The 20,310-nt window shown below is 46.2% G+C and overlaps 1 protein-coding gene across 1 annotated transcript in view; it reads left to right on the top strand.

Annotated features, from left to right (window-relative positions):
* Nucleotides 1-20,310, top strand: part of dally (division abnormally delayed protein) — a 396,601-nt gene that overhangs the window by 276,439 nt on the left and 99,852 nt on the right. The window contains exon 4 of the mRNA XM_070104663.1: nucleotides 17,752-17,824. Within this exon, the coding sequence (XP_069960764.1) occupies nucleotides 17,752-17,824 (73 nt within the window). The remainder of the gene's footprint in view (nucleotides 1-17,751; nucleotides 17,825-20,310) is intronic.

Below are 20,310 nucleotides of genomic sequence, written 5' to 3'. Positions count from 1 at the left end.
TTGAGGTGTAGCACTGTGTCACGTTGTTGAGGTGTAGCACTGTGTCATTGTTGAGGTGTAGCACTGTGTCATTGTTGAGGTGTGGCACTGTGTCATTGTTGAGGTGTAGCACTGTGTCACGTTGTTGAGGTGTAGCACTGTGTCATTGTTGAGGTGTAGCACTGTGTCATTGTTGAGGTGTAGCACTGTGTCACATTGTTGAGGTGTAGCACTGTGTCATTGTTGAGGTGTGGCACTGTGTCATTGTTGAGGTGTAGCACTGTGTCACATTGTTGAGGTGTAGCACTGTGTCACATTGTTGAGGTGAGGCACTGTGTCATTGTTGAGGTGTAGCACTGTGTCACATTGTTGAGGTGTAGCACTGTGTCACATTGTTGAGGTGAGGCACTGTGTCATTGTTGAGGTGTAGCACTGTGTCACATTGTTGAGGTGAGGCACTGTGTCATTGTTGAGGTGTAGCACTGTGTCACATTGTTGAGGTGAGGCACTGTGTCATTGTTGAGGTGTAGCACTGTGTCACATTGTTGAGGTGAGGCACTGTGTCACATTGTTGAGGTGAGGCACTGTGTCATTGTTGAGGTGTAGCACTGTGTCACATTGTTGAGGTGAGGCACTGTGTCACATTGTTGAGGTGAGGCACTGTGTCATTGTTGAGGTGTAGCACTGTGTCACATTGTTGAGGTGAGGCACTGTGTCACATTGTTGAGGTGAGGCACTGTGTAACATTGTTGAGGTGTAGCACTGTGTCACATTGTTGAGGTGTAGCACTGTGTCACATTGTTGAGGTGTAGCACTGTGTCACATTGTTGAGGTGAGGCACTGTGTAACATTGTTGAGGTGAGGCACTGTGTCACATTGTTGAGGTGTAGCACTGTGTCACATTGTTGAGGTGTAGCACTGTGTCACATTGTTGAGGTGAGGCACTGTGTCACATTGTTGAGGTGAGGCACTGTGTCATTGTTGAGCTGTAGCACTGTGTCACATTGTTGAGGTGTTGCACTGTGTAACATTGTTGAGGTGAGGCACTGTGTCACATTGTTGAGGTGAGGCACTGTGTCATTGTTGAGGTGTAGCACTGTGTCACATTGTTGAGGTGTAGCACTGTGTCATTGTTGAGGTGTAGCACTGTGTCATTGTTGAGGTGTAGCACTGTGTCATTGTTGAGGTGTAGCACTGTGTCACATTGTTGAGGTGTAGCACTGTGTCATTGTTGAGGTGAGGCACTGTGTCACATTGTTGAGGTGTAGCACTGTGTCACATTGTTGAGGTGAGGCACTGTGTCATTGTTGAGGTGTAGCACTGTGTCACATTGTTGAGGTGAGGCACTGTGTAACATTGTTGAGGTGTAGCACTGTGTCACATTGTTGAGGTGAGGCACTGTGTAACATTGTTGAGGTGTAGCACTGTGTCACATTGTTGAGGTGAGGCACTGTGTAACATTGTTGAGGTGTAGCACTGTGTCACATTGTTGAGGTGAGGCACTGTGTCATTGTTGAGGTGTAGCACTGTGTAACATTGTTGAGGTGAGGCACTGTGTCACATTGTTGAGGTGAGGCACTGTGTCACATTGTTGAGGTGAAGCACTGTGTCATTGTTGAGGTGTGGCACTGTGTCATTGTTGAGGTGTAGCACTGTGTCATTGTTGAGGTGTAGCACTGTGTCATTGTTGAGGTGTAGCACTGTGTCACATTGTTGAGGTGAAGCACTGTGTCATTGTTGAGGTGTGGCACTGTGTCATTGTTGAGGTGTAGCACTGTGTCACATTGTTGAGGTGTAGCACTGTGTCACATTGTTGAGGTGTAGCACTGTGTCACATTGTTGAGGTGAGGCACTGTGTCATTGTTGAGGTGAGGCACTGTGTCATTGTTGAGGTGTAGCACTGTGTCACATTGTTGAGGTGAAGCACTGTGTCATTGTTGAGGTGAGGCACTGTGTCACATTGTTGAGGTGTAGCACTGTGTCACATTGTTGAGGTGTAGCACTGTGTCACATTGTTGAGGTGAAGCACTGTGTCATTGTTGAGGTGAGGCACTGTGTCATTGTTGAGGTGTAGCACTGTGTCATTGTTGAGGTGTAGCACTGTGTCACATTGTTGAGGTGAGGCACTGTGTCATTGTTGAGGTGTAGCACTGTGTCACATTGTTGAGGTGTAGCACTGTGTCACATTGTTGAGGTGAGGCACTGTGTCACATTGTTGAGGTGAGGCACTGTGTCACATTGTTGAGGTGTAGCACTGTGTCACATTGTTGAGGTGTAGCACTGTGTCACATTGTTGAGGTGTAGCACTGTGTCACATTGTTGAGGAGAGGCACTGTGTCACATTGTTGAGGTGAGGCACTGTGTCACATTGTTGAGGTGTAGCACTGTGTCACATTGCTGAGGTGTAGCACTGTGTCACATTGTTGAGGTGAGGCACTGTGTCATTGTTGAGGTGTAGCACTGTGTCACATTGTTGAGGTGAGGCACTGTGTAACATTGTTGAGGTGAGGCACTGTGTCATTGTTGAGGTGAGGCACTGTGTCACATTGTTGAGGTGTAGCACTGTGTCATTGTTGAGGTGTAACACTGTGTCACATTGTTGAGGTGTGGCACTGTGTCATTGTTGAGGTGTAGCACTGTGTCATTGTTGAGGTGTAACACTGTGTCACATTGTTGAGGTGTAACACTGTGTCACATTGTTGAGGTGAGGCACTGTGTCATTGTTGAGGTGTGGCACTGTGTCATTGTTGAGGTGTAACACTGTGTCATTGTTGAGGTGTAACACTGTGTAACATTGTTGAGGTGTGGCACTGTGTCATTGTTAAGGTGTGGCACTGTGTCACATTGTTGAGGTGTAACACTGTGTCATTGTTGAGGTGTAACACTGTGTCACATTGTTGAGGTGAGGCACTGTGTCATTGTTGAGGTGTGGCACTGTGTCACATTGTTGAGGTGTAACACTGTGTCATTGTTGAGGTGTAACACTGTGTCACATTGTTGAGGTGTAGCACTGTGTAACATTGTTGAGGTGTAGCACTGTGTAACATTGTTGAGGTGTAGCACTGTGTAACATTGTTGAGGTGTAGCACTGTGTAACATTGTTGAGGTGTAGCACTGTGTCATTGTTGAGGTGTAGCACTGTGTCATTGTTGAGGTGTAGCACTGTGTAACATTGTTGAGGTGAGGCACTGTGTAACATTGTTGAGGTGTAGCACTGTGTCATTGTTGAGGTGTAGCACTGTGTCATTGTTGAGGTGTAGCACTGTGTAACATTGTTGAGGTGTAGCACTGTGTCATTGTTGAGGTGTAGCACTGTGTAACATTGTTGAGGTGTAGCACTGTGTAACATTGTTGAGGTGTAGCACTGTGTAACATTGTTGAGGTGAGGCACTGTGTAACATTGTTGAGGTGTAGCACTGTGTAACATTGTTGAGGTGAGGCACTGTGTCATTGTTGAGGTGTAGCACTGTGTAACATTGTTGAGGTGAGGCACTGTGTCATTGTTGAGGTGTAGCACTGTGTAACATTGTTGAGGTGAGGCACTGTGTAACATTGTTGAGGTGTAGCACTGTGTCATTGTTGAGGTGTAGCACTGTGTAACATTGTTGAGGTGTAGCACTGTGTCATTGTTGAGGTGTAGCACTGTGTAACATTGTTGAGGTGTAGCACTGTGTCATTGTTGAGGTGTAGCACTGTGTAACATTGTTGAGGTGTAGCACTGTGTCACATTGTTGAGGTGTAGCACTGTGTAACATTGTTGAGGTGTAGCACTGTGTCATTGTTTAGGTGTAGCACTGTGTAACATTGTTGAGGTGTAGCACTGTGTAACATTGTTGAGGTGTGGCACTGTGTCATTGTTGAGGTGTAGCACTGTGTCATTGTTGAGGTGTAACACTGTGTAACATTGTTGAGGTGTGGCACTGTGTAACATTGTTGAGGTGTGGCACTGTGTCATTGTTGAGGTGTAACACTGTGTAACATTGTTGAGGTGTAGCACTGTGTAACATTGTTGAGGTGAGGCACTGTGTCATTGTTGAGGTGAGGCACTGTGTAACATTGTTGAGGTGTAGCACTGTAACATTGTTGAGGTGTAGCACTGTGTCATTGTTGAGGTGTAGCACTGTGTCACATTGTTGAGGTGTAGCACTGTGTCATTGTTGAGGTGAGGCACTGTGTCATTGTTGAGGTGTAGCACTGTGTAACATTGTTAAGGTGTAGCACTGTGTAACATTGTTGAGGTGTAGCACTGTGTAACATTGTTGAGGTGTAGCACTGTGTCATTGTTGAGGTGAGGCACTGTGTCATTGTTGAGGTGTAGCACTGTGTAACATTGTTGAGGTGTGGCACTGTGTCATTGTTGAGGTGTAACACTGTGTAACATTGTTGAGGTGTGGCACTGTGTAACATTGTTGAGGTGTAGCACTGTGTCATTGTTGAGGTGTAACACTGTGTAACATTGTTGAGGTGTGGCACTGTGTCATTGTTGAGGTGTAGCACTGTGTCATTGTTGAGGTGTAACACTGTGTAACATTGTTGAGGTGTGGCACTGTGTAACATTGTTGAGGTGTGGCACTGTGTCATTGTTGAGGTGTAACACTGTGTAACATTGTTGAGGTGTAGCACTGTGTCACATTGTTGAGGTGTGGCACTGTGTAACATTGTTGAGGTGTGGCACTGTGTCATTGTTGAGGTGTAGCACTGTGTAACATTATTGAGGTGTAGCACTGTGTAACATTGTTGAGGTGTAGCACTGTGTCATTGTTGAGGTGTAGCACTGTGTCATTGTTGAGGTGTGGCACTGTGTCATTGTTGAGGTGTAGCACTGTGTCATTGTTGAGGTGTAGCACTGTGTAACATTGTTGAGGTGAGGCACTGTGTCATTGTTGAGGTGTAGCACTGTGTCATTGTTGAGGTGTAGCACTGTGTAACATTGTTGAGGTGTAGCACTGTGTAACATTGTTGAGGTGTGGCACTGTGTAACATTGTTGAGGTGTGGCACTGTGTAACATTGTTGAGGTGTAGCACTGTGTCATTGTTGAGGTGTAGCACTGTGTCATTGTTGAGGTGTAGCACTGTGTCACATTGTTGAGGTGAGGCACTGTGTAACATTGTTGAGGTGTAGCACTGTGTCACATTGTTGAGGTGAGGCACTGTGTAACATTGTTGAGGTGTAGCACTGTGTCACATTGTTGAGGTGAGGCACTGTGTAACATTGTTGAGGTGTAGCACTGTGTCACATTGTTGAGGTGAGGCACTGTGTCATTGTTGAGGTGTAGCACTGTGTAACATTGTTGAGGTGAGGCACTGTGTCACATTGTTGAGGTGAGGCACTGTGTCACATTGTTGAGGTGAAGCACTGTGTCATTGTTGAGGTGTGGCACTGTGTCATTGTTGAGGTGTAGCACTGTGTCATTGTTGAGGTGTAGCACTGTGTCATTGTTGAGGTGTAGCACTGTGTCACATTGTTGAGGTGAAGCACTGTGTCATTGTTGAGGTGTGGCACTGTGTCATTGTTGAGGTGTAGCACTGTGTCACATTGTTGAGGTGTAGCACTGTGTCACATTGTTGAGGTGTAGCACTGTGTCACATTGTTGAGGTGAGGCACTGTGTCATTGTTGAGGTGAGGCACTGTGTCATTGTTGAGGTGTAGCACTGTGTCACATTGTTGAGGTGAAGCACTGTGTCATTGTTGAGGTGAGGCACTGTGTCACATTGTTGAGGTGTAGCACTGTGTCACATTGTTGAGGTGTAGCACTGTGTCACATTGTTGAGGTGAAGCACTGTGTCATTGTTGAGGTGAGGCACTGTGTCATTGTTGAGGTGTAGCACTGTGTCATTGTTGAGGTGTAGCACTGTGTCACATTGTTGAGGTGAGGCACTGTGTCATTGTTGAGGTGTAGCACTGTGTCACATTGTTGAGGTGTAGCACTGTGTCACATTGTTGAGGTGAGGCACTGTGTCACATTGTTGAGGTGAGGCACTGTGTCACATTGTTGAGGTGTAGCACTGTGTCACATTGTTGAGGTGTAGCACTGTGTCACATTGTTGAGGTGTAGCACTGTGTCACATTGTTGAGGTGAGGCACTGTGTCACATTGTTGAGGTGAGGCACTGTGTCACATTGTTGAGGTGTAGCACTGTGTCACATTGTTGAGGTGTAGCACTGTGTCACATTGTTGAGGTGAGGCACTGTGTCATTGTTGAGGTGTAGCACTGTGTCACATTGTTGAGGTGAGGCACTGTGTCACATTGTTGAGGTGAGGCACTGTGTAACATTGTTGAGGTGAGGCACTGTGTCACATTGTTGAGGTGTGGCACTGTGTAACATTGTTGAGGTGTAACACTGTGTCACATTGTTGAGGTGTAGCACTGTGTCATTGTTGAGGTGTAGCACTGTGTCATTGTTGAGGTGTAGCACTGTGTCATTGTTGAGGTGTAGCACTGTGTAACATTGTTGAGGTGAGGCACTGTGTCATTGTTGAGGTGTAGCACTGTGTAACATTGTTGAGGTGTAGCACTGTGTAACATTGTTGAGGTGTGGCACTGTGTAACATTGTTGAGGTGTGGCACTGTGTAACATTGTTGAGGTGTGGCACTGTGTAACATTGTTGAGGTGTAGCACTGTGTCATTGTTGAGGTGTAACACTGTGTAACATTGTTGAGGTGAGGCACTGTGTCATTGTTGAGGTGTAGCACTTTGTAACATTGTTGAGGTGTAGCATTGTGTAACATTGTTGAGGTGTAGCACTGTGTAACATTGTTGAGGTGTAGCACTGTGTAACATTGTTGAGGTGTAGCACTGTGTAACATTGTTGAGGTGTGGCACTGTGTAACATTGTTGAGGTGTGGCACTGTGTAACATTGTTGAGGTGTAGCACTGTGTAACATTGTTGAGGTGTAGCACTGTGTAACATTGTTGAGGTGTGGCACTGTGTAACATTGTTGAGGTGTAGCACTGTGTCATTGTTGAGGTGTAGCACTGTGTAACATTGTTGAGGTGTAGCACTGTGTAACATTGTTGAGGTGAGCACATTGTTGAGGTGTAGCACTGTGTCATTGTTGAGGTGTAGCACTGTGTAACATTGTTGAGGTGTAGCACTGTGTCATTGTTGAGGTGAGGCACTGTGTAACATTGTTGAGGTGTAGCACTGTGTCATTGTTGAGGTGAGGCACTGTGTAACATTGTTGAGGTGTAGCACTGTGTCATTGTTGAGGTGTAGCACTGTGTAACATTGTTGAGGTGTAGCACTGTGTAACATTGTTGAGGTGAGGCACTGTGTCATTGTTGAGGTGTAGCACTGTGTCATTGTTGAGGTGTAGCACTGTGTAACATTGTTGAGGTGTAGCACTGTGTCATTGTTGAGGTGAGGCACTGTGTAACATTGTTGAGGTGTAGCACTGTGTAACATTGTTGAGGTGAGGCACTGTGTCATTGTTGAGGTGTAGCACTGTGTAACATTGTTGAGGTGAGGCACTGTGTCATTGTTGAGGTGTAGCACTGTGTCATTGTTGAGGTGTAGCACTGTGTAACATTGTTGAGGTGTAGCACTGTGTCATTGTTGAGGTGTAGCACTGTGTAACATTGTTGAGGTGTAGCACTGTGTCATTGTTGAGGTGTAGCACTGTGTAACATTGTTGAGGTGTAGCACTGTGTCATTGTTGAGGTGTAGCACTGTGTAACATTGTTGAGGTGTAGCACTGTGTCACATTGTTGAGGTGTAGCACTGTGTAACATTGTTGAGGTGTAGCACTGTGTCATTGTTTAGGTGTAGCACTGTGTAACATTGTTGAGGTGTAGCACTGTGTAACATTGTTGAGGTGTAGCACTGTGTCATTGTTGAGGTGTAGCACTGTGTAACATTGTTGAGGTGTAGCACTGTGTAACATTGTTGAGGTGTAGCACTGTGTAACATTGTTGAGGTGTAGCACTGTGTCATTGTTGAGGTGTAGCACTGTGTAACATTGTTGAGGTGTAGCACTGTGTAACATTGTTCAGGTGTAGCACTGTGTAACATTGTTGAGGTGTAGCACTGTGTAACATTGTTGAGGTGTAGCACTGTGTCATTGTTGAGGTGAGGCACTGTGTAACATTGTTGAGGTGTAGCACTGTGTAACATTGTTGAGGTGTAGCACTGTGTCATTGTTGAGGTGTAGCACTGTGTCATTGTTGAGGTGTAGCACTGTGTAACATTGTTGAGGTGTAGCACTGTGTAACATTGTTGAGGTGTAGCACTGTGTCATTGTTGAGGTGAGGCACTGTGTAACATTGTTGAGGTGTAGCACTGTGTAACATTGTTGAGGTGTAGCACTGTGTAACAGTGTTGAGGTGAGGCACTGTGTCATTGTTGAGGTGTAGCACTGTGTAACATTGTTGAGGTGTAGCACTGTGTAACATTGTTGAGGTGAGGCACTGTGTCATTGTGGAGGTGTAGCACTGTGTAACATTGTTGAGGTGTAGCACTGTGTCACGTTGTTGAGGTGTAGCACTGTGTCATTGTTGAGGTGTAGCACTGTGTAACATTGTTGAGGTGAGGCACTGTGTCACATTGTTGAGGTGAGGCACTGTGTCACATTGTTGAGGTGAGGCACTGTGTCATTGTTGATGTGAGGCACTGTGTCATTGTTGAGGTGTAGCACTGTGTCATTGTTGAGGTGTAGCACTGTGTAACATTGTTGAGGTGTAGCACTGTGTAACATTGTTGAGGTGTAGCACTGTGTAACATTGTTGAGGTGTAGCACTGTGTAACATTGTTGAGGTGTAGCACTGTGTAACATTGTTGAGGTGTAGCACTGTGTAACATTGTTGAGGTGAGGCACTGTGTAACATTGTTGAGGTGTAGCACTGTGTAACATTGTTGAGGTGAGGCACTGTGTAACATTGTTGAGGTGTAGCACTGTGTAACATTGTTGAGGTGAGGCACTGTGTCACATTGTTGAGGTGAGGCACTGTGTCACATTGTTGAGGTGAGGCACTGTGTCATTGTTGATGTGAGGCACTGTGTCATTGTTGAGGTGTAGCACTGTGTCATTGTTGAGGTGTAGCACTGTGTCACATTGTTGAGGTGTAGCACTGTGTAACATTGTTGAGGTGAGGCACTGTGTAACATTGTTGAGGTGTAGCACTGTGTAACATTGTTGAGGTGAGGCACTGTGTCACATTGTTGAGGTGAGGCACTGTGTCATTGTTGATGTGAGGCACTGTGTCATTGTTGACGTGTAGCACTGTGTCATTGTTGAGGTGTAGCACTGTGTCACATTGTTGAGGTGTAGCACTGTGTCATTGTTGAGGTGTAGCACTGTGTAACATTGTTGAGGTGTAGCACTGTGTCATTGTTGAGGTGTGGCACTGTGTCATTGTTGAGGTGAGGCACTGTGTCATTGTTGAGGTGTAGCACTGTGTCATTGTTGAGGTGTAGCACTGTGTCATTGTTGAGGTGAGGCACTGTGTCATTGTTGAGGTGTAGCACTGTGTCACATTGTTGAGGTGTAGCACTGTGTCATTGTTGAGGTGAGGCACTGTGTCATTGTTGAGGTGAGGCACTGTGTAACATTGTTGAGGTGTAGCACTGTGTCATTGTTGAGGTGTAGCACTGTGTCACATTGTTGAGGTGTGGCACTGTGTAACATTGTTGAGGTGTAGCACTGTGTCATTGTTGAGGTGTAGCACTGTGTCATTGTTGAGGTGTGGCACTGTGTAACATTGTTGAGGTGAGGCACTGTGTCATTGTTGAGGTGTGGCACTGTGTAACATTGTTGAGGTGTAGCACTGTGTCATTGTTGAGGTGTAGCACTGTGTAACATTGTTGAGGTGTAGCACTGTGTCATTGTTGAGGTGTAGCACTGTGTAACATTGTTGAGGTGAGGCACTGTGTCACATTGTTGAGGTGTAGCACTGTGTCATTGTTGAGGTGTAGCACTGTGTCATTGTTGAGGTGAGGCACTGTGTCATTGTTGAGGTGTAGCACTGTGTCACATTGTTGAGGTGAGGCACTGCGTCATTGTTGAGGTGTAGCACTGTGTCATTGTTGAGGTGTAGCACTGTGTCACATTGTTGAGGTGAGGCACTGTGTCATTGTTGAGGTGAGGCACTGTGTCATTGTTGAGGTGTAGCACTGTGTCACATTGTTGAGGTGTAGCACTGTGTCATTGTTGAGGTGAGGCACTGTGTCATTGTTGAGGTGAGGCACTGTGTCACATTGTTGAGGTGTAGCACTGTGTCACATTGTTGAGGTGTAGCACTGTGTCATTGTTGAGGTGTAGCACTGTGTCACATTGTTGAGGTGTAGCACTGTGTCACATTGTTGAGGTGTAGCACTGTGTCATTGTTGAGGTGAGGCACTGTGTCATTGTTGAGGTGTAGCACTGTGTCATTGTTGAGGTGTAGCACTGTGTCATTGTTGAGGTGAGGCACTGTGTCATTGTTGAGGTGTAGCACTGTGTCATTGTTGAGGTGAGGCACTGTGTCACATTGTTGAGGTGTAGCACTGTGTCACATTGTTGAGGTGAGGCACTGTGTCATTGTTGAGGTGTAGCACTGTGTCATTGTTGAGGTGTAGCACTGTGTCATTGTTGAGGTGTAGCACTGTGTCATTGTTGAGGTGTAGCACTGTGTCATTGTTGAGGTGTAGCACTGTGTCATTGTTGAGGTGTAGCACTGTGTCACATTGTTGAGGTGAGGCACTGTGTCATTGTTGAGGTGTAGCACTGTGTCACATTGTTGAGGTGTAGCACTGTGTCACATTGTTGAGGTGTAGCACTGTGTCACATTGTTGAGGTGTAGCACTGTGTCATTGTTGAGGTGTAGCACTGTGTCACATTGTTGAGGTGTAGCACTGTGTCACATTGTTGAGGTGTAGCACTGTGCCATTGTTGAGGTGTAGCACTGTGTAACATTGTTGAGGTGTAGCACTGTGTCATTGGTGAGGTGTAGCACTGTGTCACATTGTTGAGGTGTGGCACTGTGTCATTGTTGAGGTGTAGCACTGTGTCACATTGTTGAGGTGTAGCACTGTGTCATTGTTGAGGTGTAGCACTGTGTCACATTGTTGAGGTGTAGCACTGTGTCATTGTTGAGGTGTAGCACTGTGTCATTGTTGAGGTGTAGCACTGTGTCACATTGTTGAGGTGTAGCACTGTGTCACATTGTTGAGGTGTAGCACTGTGTCACATTGTTGAGGTGTGGCACTGTGTCACATTGTTGAGGTGTAGCACTGTGTCATTGTTGAGGTGTAGCACTGTGTCACATTGTTGAGGTGTGGCACTGTGTCACATTGTTGAGGTGTAGCACTGTGTCATTGTTGAGGTGTAGCACTGTGTCATTGTTGAGGTGTAGCACTGTGTCATTGTTGAGGTGTAGCACTGTGTCACATTGTTGAGGTGTAGCACTGTGTCATTGTTGAGGTGTAGCACTGTGTCATTGTTGAGGTGTAGCACTGTGTCACATTGTTGAGGTGTAGCACTGTGTCACATTGTTGAGGTGTAGCACTGTGTCATTGTTGAGGTGTAGCACTGTGTCATTGTTGAGGTGAGGCACTGTGTCACATTGTTGAGGTGTAGCACTGTGTCATTGTTGAGGTGAGGCACCGTGTCACATTGTTGAGGTGTAGCACTGTGTCATTGTTGAGGTGAGGCACTGTGTCACATTGTTGAGGTGTAGCACTGTGTCACATTGTTGAGGTGAGGCACTGTGTCACATTGTTGAGGTGTAGGACTGTGTCACATTGTTGAGGTGTAGCACTCTGTCACATTGTTGAGGTGAGGCACTGTGTCACATTGTTGAGGTGTAGCACTGTGTCACATTGTTGAGGTGTAGCACTGTGTCACATTGTTGAGTTGTCTCACTGTGTCACATTGTTGAGGTGTAGCACTGTGTCATTGTTGAGGTGTAGCACTGTGTCACATTGTTGAGGTATAGCACTGTGTCACATTGTTGAGGTGTGGCACTGTGTCATTGTTGAGGTGTAGCACTGTGTCACATTGTTGAGGTATAGCACTGTGTCACATTGTTGAGGTGTAGCACTGTGTCATTGTTGAGGTGAGGCACTGTGTCATTGTTGAGCTGTAGCACTGTGTCATTGTTGAGGTGAGGCACTGTGTCATTGTTGAGGTGTAGCACTGTGTCACATTGTTGAGGTGTAGCACTGTGTCATTGTTGAGGTGTAGCACTGTGTCACATTGTTGAGGTGTAGCACTGTGTCATTGTTGATGTGTAGCACTGTGTCATTGTTGAGGTGTAGCACTGTGTCACATTGTTGAGGTGTAGCACTGTGTCACATTGTTGAGGTGTGGCACTGTGTCATTGTTGAGGTGTAGCACTGTGTCACATTGTTGAGGTGTGGCACTGTGTCATTGTTGAGGTGTAGCACTGTGTCACATTGTTGAGGTGTAGCACTGTGTCATTGTTGAGGTGAGGCACTGTGTCATTGTTGAGGTGTAGCACTGTGTCATTGTTGAGGTGTAGCACTGTGTCATTGTTGAGGTGTAGCACTGTGTCATTGTTGAGGTGTAGCACTTTGTCACATTGTTGAGGTGTAGCACTGTGTCATGGTTGAGGTGTAGCACTGTGTCATTGTTGAGGTGTAGCACTGTGTCATTGTTGAGGTGTAGCACTGTGTCACATTGTTGAGGTGTAGCACTGTGTCATTGTTGAGGTGTAGCACTGTGTCATTGTTGAGGTGTAGCACTGTGTCATTGTTGAGGTGTAGCACTGTGTCATTGTTGAGGTGTAGCACTGTGTCACATTGTTGAGGTGTAGCACTGTGTCACATTGTTGAGGTGAGGCACTGTGTCACATTGTTGTGGTGTGGCACTGTGTCACATTTTTGAGGTGAGGCACTGTGTCATTGTTGAGGTGAGGCACTGTGTCATTGTTGAGTTGAGGCACTGTGTCACGTTGTTGAGGTGTAGCACTGTGTCACATTTTTGAGGTGAGGCACTGTGTCACATTGTTGAGGTGTAGCACTGTGTCATTGTTGAGGTGAGGCACTGTGTCATTGTTGAGGTGAGGCACTGTGTCATTGTTGATGTGAGGCACTGTGTCATTGTTGAGGTGTAGCACTGTGTCATTGTTGAGGTGAGGCGCTGTGTCATTGTTGAGGTGAGGCACTGTGTCATTGTTGAGGTGAGGCACTGTGTCATTGTTGAGGTGTAGCACTGTGTCATTGTTGAGGTGTAGCACTGTGTCATTGTTGAGGTGTGGCACTGTGTCATTGTTGAGGTGAGGCACTGTGTCATTGTTGAGGTGAGGCACTGTGTCATTGTTGAGGTGAGGCACTGTGTCATTGTTGAGGTGAGGCACTGTGTCATTGTTGAGGTGTAGCACTGTGTCATTGTTGAGGTGTAGCACTGTGTCATTGTTGAGGTGAGGCACTGTGTCACATTGTTGAGGTGTAGCACTGTGTCACATTGTTGAGGTGAGGCACTGTGTCACATTGTTGAGGTGTAGGACTGTGTCACATTGTTGAGGTGTAGCACTGTGTCACATTGTTGAGGTGTAGCACTGTGTCACATTGTTGAGGTGAGGCACTGTGTCACATTGTTGAGGTGTAGCACTGTGTCACATTGTTGAGGTGTAGCACTGTGTCACATTGTTGAGTTGTCTCACTGTGTCACATTGTTGAGGTGTAGCACTGTGTCATTGTTGAGGTGTAGCACTGTGTCACATTGTTGAGGTGTAGCACTGTGTCACATTGTTGAGGTGTAGCACTGTGTCATTGTTGAGGTGTAGCACTGTGTCACATTGTTGAGGTATAGCACTGTGTCACATTGTTGAGGTGTAGCACTGTGTCATTGTTGAGGTGAGGCACTGTGTCATTGTTGAGCTGTAGCACTGTGTCATTGTTGAGGTGAGGCACTGTGTCATTGTTGAGGTGTAGCACTGTGTCACATTGTTGAGGTGTAGCACTGTGTCACATTGTTGAGGTGTAGCACTGTGTCATTGTTGAGGTGTAGCACTGTGTCACATTGTTGAGGTGTAGCACTGTGTCATTGTTGAGGTGTAGCACTGTGTCATTGTTGAGGTGTAGCACTGTGTCACATTGTTGAGGGGTAGCACTGTGTCACATTGTTGAGGTGTGGCACTGTGTCATTGTTGAGGTGTCGCACTGTGTCATTGTTGAGGTGAGGCACTGTGTGACATTGTTGAGGTGTAGCACTGTGTCACATTGTTGAGGTGTAGCACTGTGTCATTGTTGAGGTGAGGCACTGTGTCATTGTTGAGGTGTAGCACTGTGTCATTGTTGAGGTGTAGCACTGTGTCATTGTTGAGGTGTAGCACTGTGTCATTGTTGAGGTGTAGCACTGTGTCACATTGTTGAGGTGTAGCACTGTGTCATTGTTGAGGTGTAGCACTGTGTCATTGTTGAGGTGTAGCACTGTGTCATTGTTGAGGTGTAGCACTGTGTCACATTGTTGAGGTGTAGCACTGTGTCATTGTTGAGGTGTAGCACTGTGTCATTGTTGAGGTGTAGCACTGTGTCATTGTTGAGGTGTAGCACTGTGTCATTGTTGAGGTGTAGCACTGTGTCACATTGTTGAGGTGTAGCACTGTGTCACATTGTTGAGGTGAGGCACTGTGTCACATTGTTGTGGTGTGGCACTGTGTCACATTTTTGAGGTGAGGCACTGTGTCATTGTTGAGGTGAGGCACTGTGTCATTGTTGAGGTGAGGCACTGTCACGTTGTTGAGGTGTAGCACTGTGTCACATTTTTGAGGTGAGGCACTGTGTCACATTGTTGAGGTGTAGCACTGTGTCATTGTTGAGGTGAGGCACTGTGTCATTGTTGAGGTGAGGCACTGTGTCATTGTTGATGTGAGGCACTGTGTCATTGTTGAGGTGTAGCACTGTGTCATTGTTGAGGTGAGGCACTGTGTCATTGTTGAGGTGAGGCACTGTGTCATTGTTGAGGTGAGGCACTGTGTCATTGTTGAGGTGTAGCACTGTGTCATTGTTGAGGTGTAGCACTGGGTCATTGTTGAGGTGTGGCACTGTGTCATTGTTGAGGTGAGGCACTGTGTCATTGTTGAGGTGTAGCACTGTGTCACATTGTTGAGGTGAGGCACTGTGTCATTGTTGAGGTGAGGCACTGTGTCATTGTTGAGGTGTAGCACTGTGTCATTGTTGAGGTGTAGCACTGTGTCACATTGTTGAGGTGTAGCACTGTGTCACATTGTTGAGGTGTAGCACTGTGTCATTGTTGAGGTGAGGCACTGTGTCATTGTTGAGGTGAGGCACTGTGTCATTGTTGAGGTGTAGCACTGTGTCATTGTTGAGGTGTAGCACTGTGTCACATTGTTGAGGTGAGGCACTGTGTCATTGTTGAGGTGTAGCACTGTGTCATTGTTGAGGTGTAGCACTGTGTCATTGTTGAGGTGTAGCACTGTGTCACATTGTTGAGGTGTAGCACTGTGTCACATTGTTGAGGTGTAGCACTGTGTCATTGTTGAGGTGAGGCACTGTGTCATTGTTGAGGTGAGGCACTGTGTCATTGTTGAGGTGAAGCACTGTGTCATTGTTGAGGTGTAGCACTGTGTCATTGTTGAAGTGTAGCACTGTGTCACATTGTTGAGGTGTAGCACTGTGTCATTGTTGAGGTGTAGCACTGTGTCATTGTTGAGGTGTAGCACTGTGTCACATTGTTGAGGTGTAGCACTGTGTCACGTTGTTGAGGTGTAGCACTGTGTCACATTGTTGAGGTGTGGCACTGTGTCATTGTTGAGGTGAGGCACTGTGTCATTGTTGAGGTGAGGCACTGTGTCATTGTTGAGGTGAAGCACTGTGTCATTGTTGAGGTGTAGCACTGTGTCATTGTTGAGGTGAGGCACATTGTTGTGTCATTGTTGAGGTGTAGTGTGTGTGAGGTGTAGCACATTGTTGAGGTGTAGCACTGTGTCACATTGTTGAGGTGTGGCACATTGTTGAGGTGAGGCACTGTGTCATTGTGAGGCACTGTGTCATTGTTGAGGTGAGGCACTGTGTTACATTGTTGAGATGAGGCACTGTGTCATTGTTGAGGTGAGGCACTGTGTCATTGTTGAGGTGAGGCACTGTCACGTTGTTGAGGTGTAGCACTGTGTCACATTTTTGAGGTGAGGCACTGTGTCACATTGTTGAGGTGTAGCACTGTGTCATTGTTGAGGTGAGGCACTGTGTCATTGTTGAGGTGAGGCACTGTGTCATTGTTGAGGTGAGGCACTGTGTCACATTGTTGAGGTGTGGCACTGTGTCATTGTTGAGGTGAGGCACTGTGTCATTGTTGAGGTGAGGCACTGTGTCATTGTTGAGGTGAGGCACTGTGTCATTGTTGAGGTGAGGCACTGTGTCATTGTTGAGGTGTAGCACTGTGTCATTGTTGAGGTGTAGCACTGTGTCACATTGTTGAGGTGAGGCACTGTGTCATTGTTGAGGTGAGGCACTGTGTCATTGTTGAGGTGTAGCACTGTGTCATTGTTGAGGTGTAGCACTGTGTCACATTGTTGAGGTGAGGCACTGTGTGATTGTTGAGGTGAAGCACTGTGTCATTGTTGAGGTGTAGCACTGTGTCATTGTTGAGGTGTAGCACTGTGTCATTGTTGAGGTGTAGCACTGTGTCACATTGTTGAGGTGAGGCACTGTGTCATTGTTGAGGTGTAGCACTCTGTCATTGTTGAGGTGTAGCACTGTGTCATTGTTGAGGTGTAGCACTGTGTCATTGTTGAGGTGTAGCACTGTGTCACATTGTTGAGGTGAGGCACTGTGTCATTATTGAGGTGAAGCACTGTGTCATTGTTGAGGTGAGGCACTGTGTCATTGTTGAGGTGTAGCACTGTGCCATTGTTGAGGTGTAGCACTGTGTCACTTTGTTGAGGTGTAGCACTGTGTCACATTGTTGAGGTGTGGCACTGTGTCATTGTTGAGGTGAGGCACTGTGTCATTGTTGAGGTGAGGCACTGTCACATTGTTGAGGTGAGGCACTGTGTCATTGTTGAGGTGAGGCACTGTGTCACATTGTTGAGGTGTAGCACTGTGTCATTGTTGAGGTGAGGCACTGTGTCACATTGTTGAGGTGAGGCACTGTGTCACATTGTTGAGGTGAGGCACTGTGTCACATTGTTGAGGTGTAGCACTGTGTCACATTGTTGAGGTGAGGCACTGTGTCAATGTTGAGGTGTAGCACTGTCACATTGTTGAGGTGTGGCACTGTGTCACATTGTTGAGGTGTAGCACTGTGTCACATTGTTGAGGTGAGGCACTGTGTCACATTGTTGAGGTGTGGCACTGTGTCACATTGTTGAGGTGTGGCACTGTCACATTGTTGAGGTGTGGCACTGTGTCACATTGTTGAGGTGTAGCACTGTGTCACATTGTTGAGGTAAGGCACTGTGTCATTGTTGAGGTGAGGCACTGTGTCACATTGTTGAGGTGTAACACTGTGTCACATTGAGGTAAGGCACTGTGTCATTGTTGAGGTGAGGCACTGTGTCATTGTTGAGGTGAGGCACTGTGTCATTGTTGAGGTGAGGCACTGTGTCATTGTTGAGGTGAGGCACTGTGTCATTGTTGAGGTGAGGCACTGTGTCATTGTTGAGGTGAGGCACTGTGTCACATTGTTGAAGTGTGGCACTGTGTCAGCTGGCAATGACGTCATTACACACACACACTGTTGGTGTTCAGTAATAATAGTGTTATAATAATAATAATAATAATAATAATAATAATAATGATAATAATAATAATAATAATTAATAATAATAATAATAATAATAATAATAATAATAATAATAATAATGTTACAGGTTCGTCGTGACTGCAGCAACCCAACACATGATGACACATCTCACAGCATGTATCACCTACCAGCTGCTCCAGGTCAGTTTTGTCCCAGGATGCCACCCACACCAGTTCACTAATATCCAGGTACCTAGTTTACTTAGGGGTGAACATGGACATCAGGTGTCTTATGAAAACACGTCCTAATATTTTCCACACGTAACAGGGATCGACCCCCGGACCTCAGTGTGTGAACTGAGCTACGGAAAACCTGTAGAACTACTTACCTGCCTATATATCTATCAGTCTATCTCTCAGAGAGAGATAGATGCTTAGAGAGTGAGAGAGCAAGTCATCTTAATTAACAGAAGTGACTGAAGTCACTCTGTGTAACACCACACTGTGTAACACCACACTGTAACACCACACTGTGTAACACCACACTGTAACACCACTGTGTAACACCACACTGTGTAACACCACACTGTGTAACACCACACTGTGTAACACCACGCTGTGTAACACAGTGTAACACCACGCTGTAACACCACGCTGTGTAACACCACGCTGTGTAACACCACACTGTGTAACACCACGCTGTAACACCACGCTATGTAACACACTGTGTAACACCACACTGTGACACTACGCTGTGTAACACCACGCTGTGTAACACCACACTGTGTAACACCACTCTGTGTAACACCACGCTGTGTAACACCGCGCTGTGTAACACCACACTGTGCAACACCACGCTGTGTAACACCACATTGTGCAACACCACAATGTGCAACACCACACTGTAACACCACACTGTGTAACACCACACTGTATAACACCACGCTGTGTAACACCACGCTGTAGTACCACACTGTGTAACACTACGCTGTGTAACACCACACTGTAGTACCACACTGTAACACCACACTGTGTAACACCACGCTGTGTAACACCACACTGTAGTACCACACTGTAACACTACACTGTGTAACACCACACTGTAACACCACACTGTGTAACACCGCGCTTTGTAACACCACACTGTAGTACCACGCTAACACCACACTGTAACACCACACTGTGTAACACGACGCTGTGTAACACCACGCTGTAGTACCACACTGTGTAACACCACACTGTGTAACACCGCGCTGTGTAACACCACACTGTAGTACCACACTGTGTAACACCACACTGTGTAACAATACACTGTAACACCGCTCTGTGTAACACCACACTGTAGTACCACACTGTGTAACGCCACACTGTGTAATACCACACTGTGTAACACCGCGCTGTGTAACACCGCGCTGTGTAACACCACACTGTAGTACCACACTGTGTAACACCACACTGTAGTACCACGCTAACACCACACTGTAACACCACACTGTGTAACACCAAGCTGTGTAACACCAAGCTGTGTAACACCAAGCTGTGTAACACTACACTGTAGTACCACACGGTGTAACACCACACTGTGTAACACCACACTGTAACACCACGCTGTGTAACACCACACTGTAGTACCACACTAACACCACACTGTAACACCACACTGTAACACCACACTGTGTAACACCACACAGTGTAATACCATATTGTGTAACACCACACTGTGTAGCACCACACTGTGTAACACCACACTGTAACACCACGCTGTGTAACACCACACTGTAGCACCACACTAACACCACACTGTGTAACACCACACTGTAACACCTCACTGTAACACCACACTGTAACACCACACTGTGTAACACCACACAGTGTAATACCATATTGTGTAACACCACACTGTGTAACACTACAGTGTAATACCACACTGTGTAACACTGCACTGTGTAGCACCATATTGTGTAACACCACACTGTAACATCACACTGTAGTACCACACTAACACCACACTGTGTAACACCACACAGTGTAACACCACACTGTGTAACACTACATTGTGTAACACTACACTGTGTAACACCACACAGTGTAATACCATATTGTGTAACACCGCACAGTGTAACACCACACTGTGTAACACCAAACTGTGTAACACTACACTGTGTAACACCACACAGTGTAACACCACACTATGTAACACCACACAGTGTAACACCACACTGTGTAACACCACACTGTGTAACACCACACTGTGTAACACTACACTGTGTAACACCACACAGTGTAATACCATATTGTGTAACACCATACTGTGTAGCACTACACAATGTAACACAACACTGTATAACACCACACTGTAGCACCACAGTGTAACATCACACAGTGTAACACCACATAGTGTAACACCACACAGTGTAGTCATATAGTGTAACATCACACAGTGTAACACCACACAGTCTATCACATGTAACACCACACAGTGTAGTCATATAGTGTAACATCACAGTGTAACATCACAGTGTAACACCACACAGTGTAATCATACAGTGTAACATCACACAGTGTAACACCACACAGTGTAGTCACACAGTGTAACACCACACAGTGTAGTCATACAGTGTAACACCATATAGTGTAACACCACACAGCGTAGTCATATAGTGTAACATCACACAGTGTAACACCAC

The sequence above is a fragment of the Cherax quadricarinatus genome, chromosome 93, assembly GCF_038502225.1.
Source record: "Cherax quadricarinatus isolate ZL_2023a chromosome 93, ASM3850222v1, whole genome shotgun sequence".
NCBI lineage: Eukaryota > Metazoa > Arthropoda > Malacostraca > Decapoda > Parastacidae > Cherax > Cherax quadricarinatus.
Note: the sequence above shows the minus strand (reverse complement) of the source record. Positions and strands in the feature narration are given on the sequence as shown.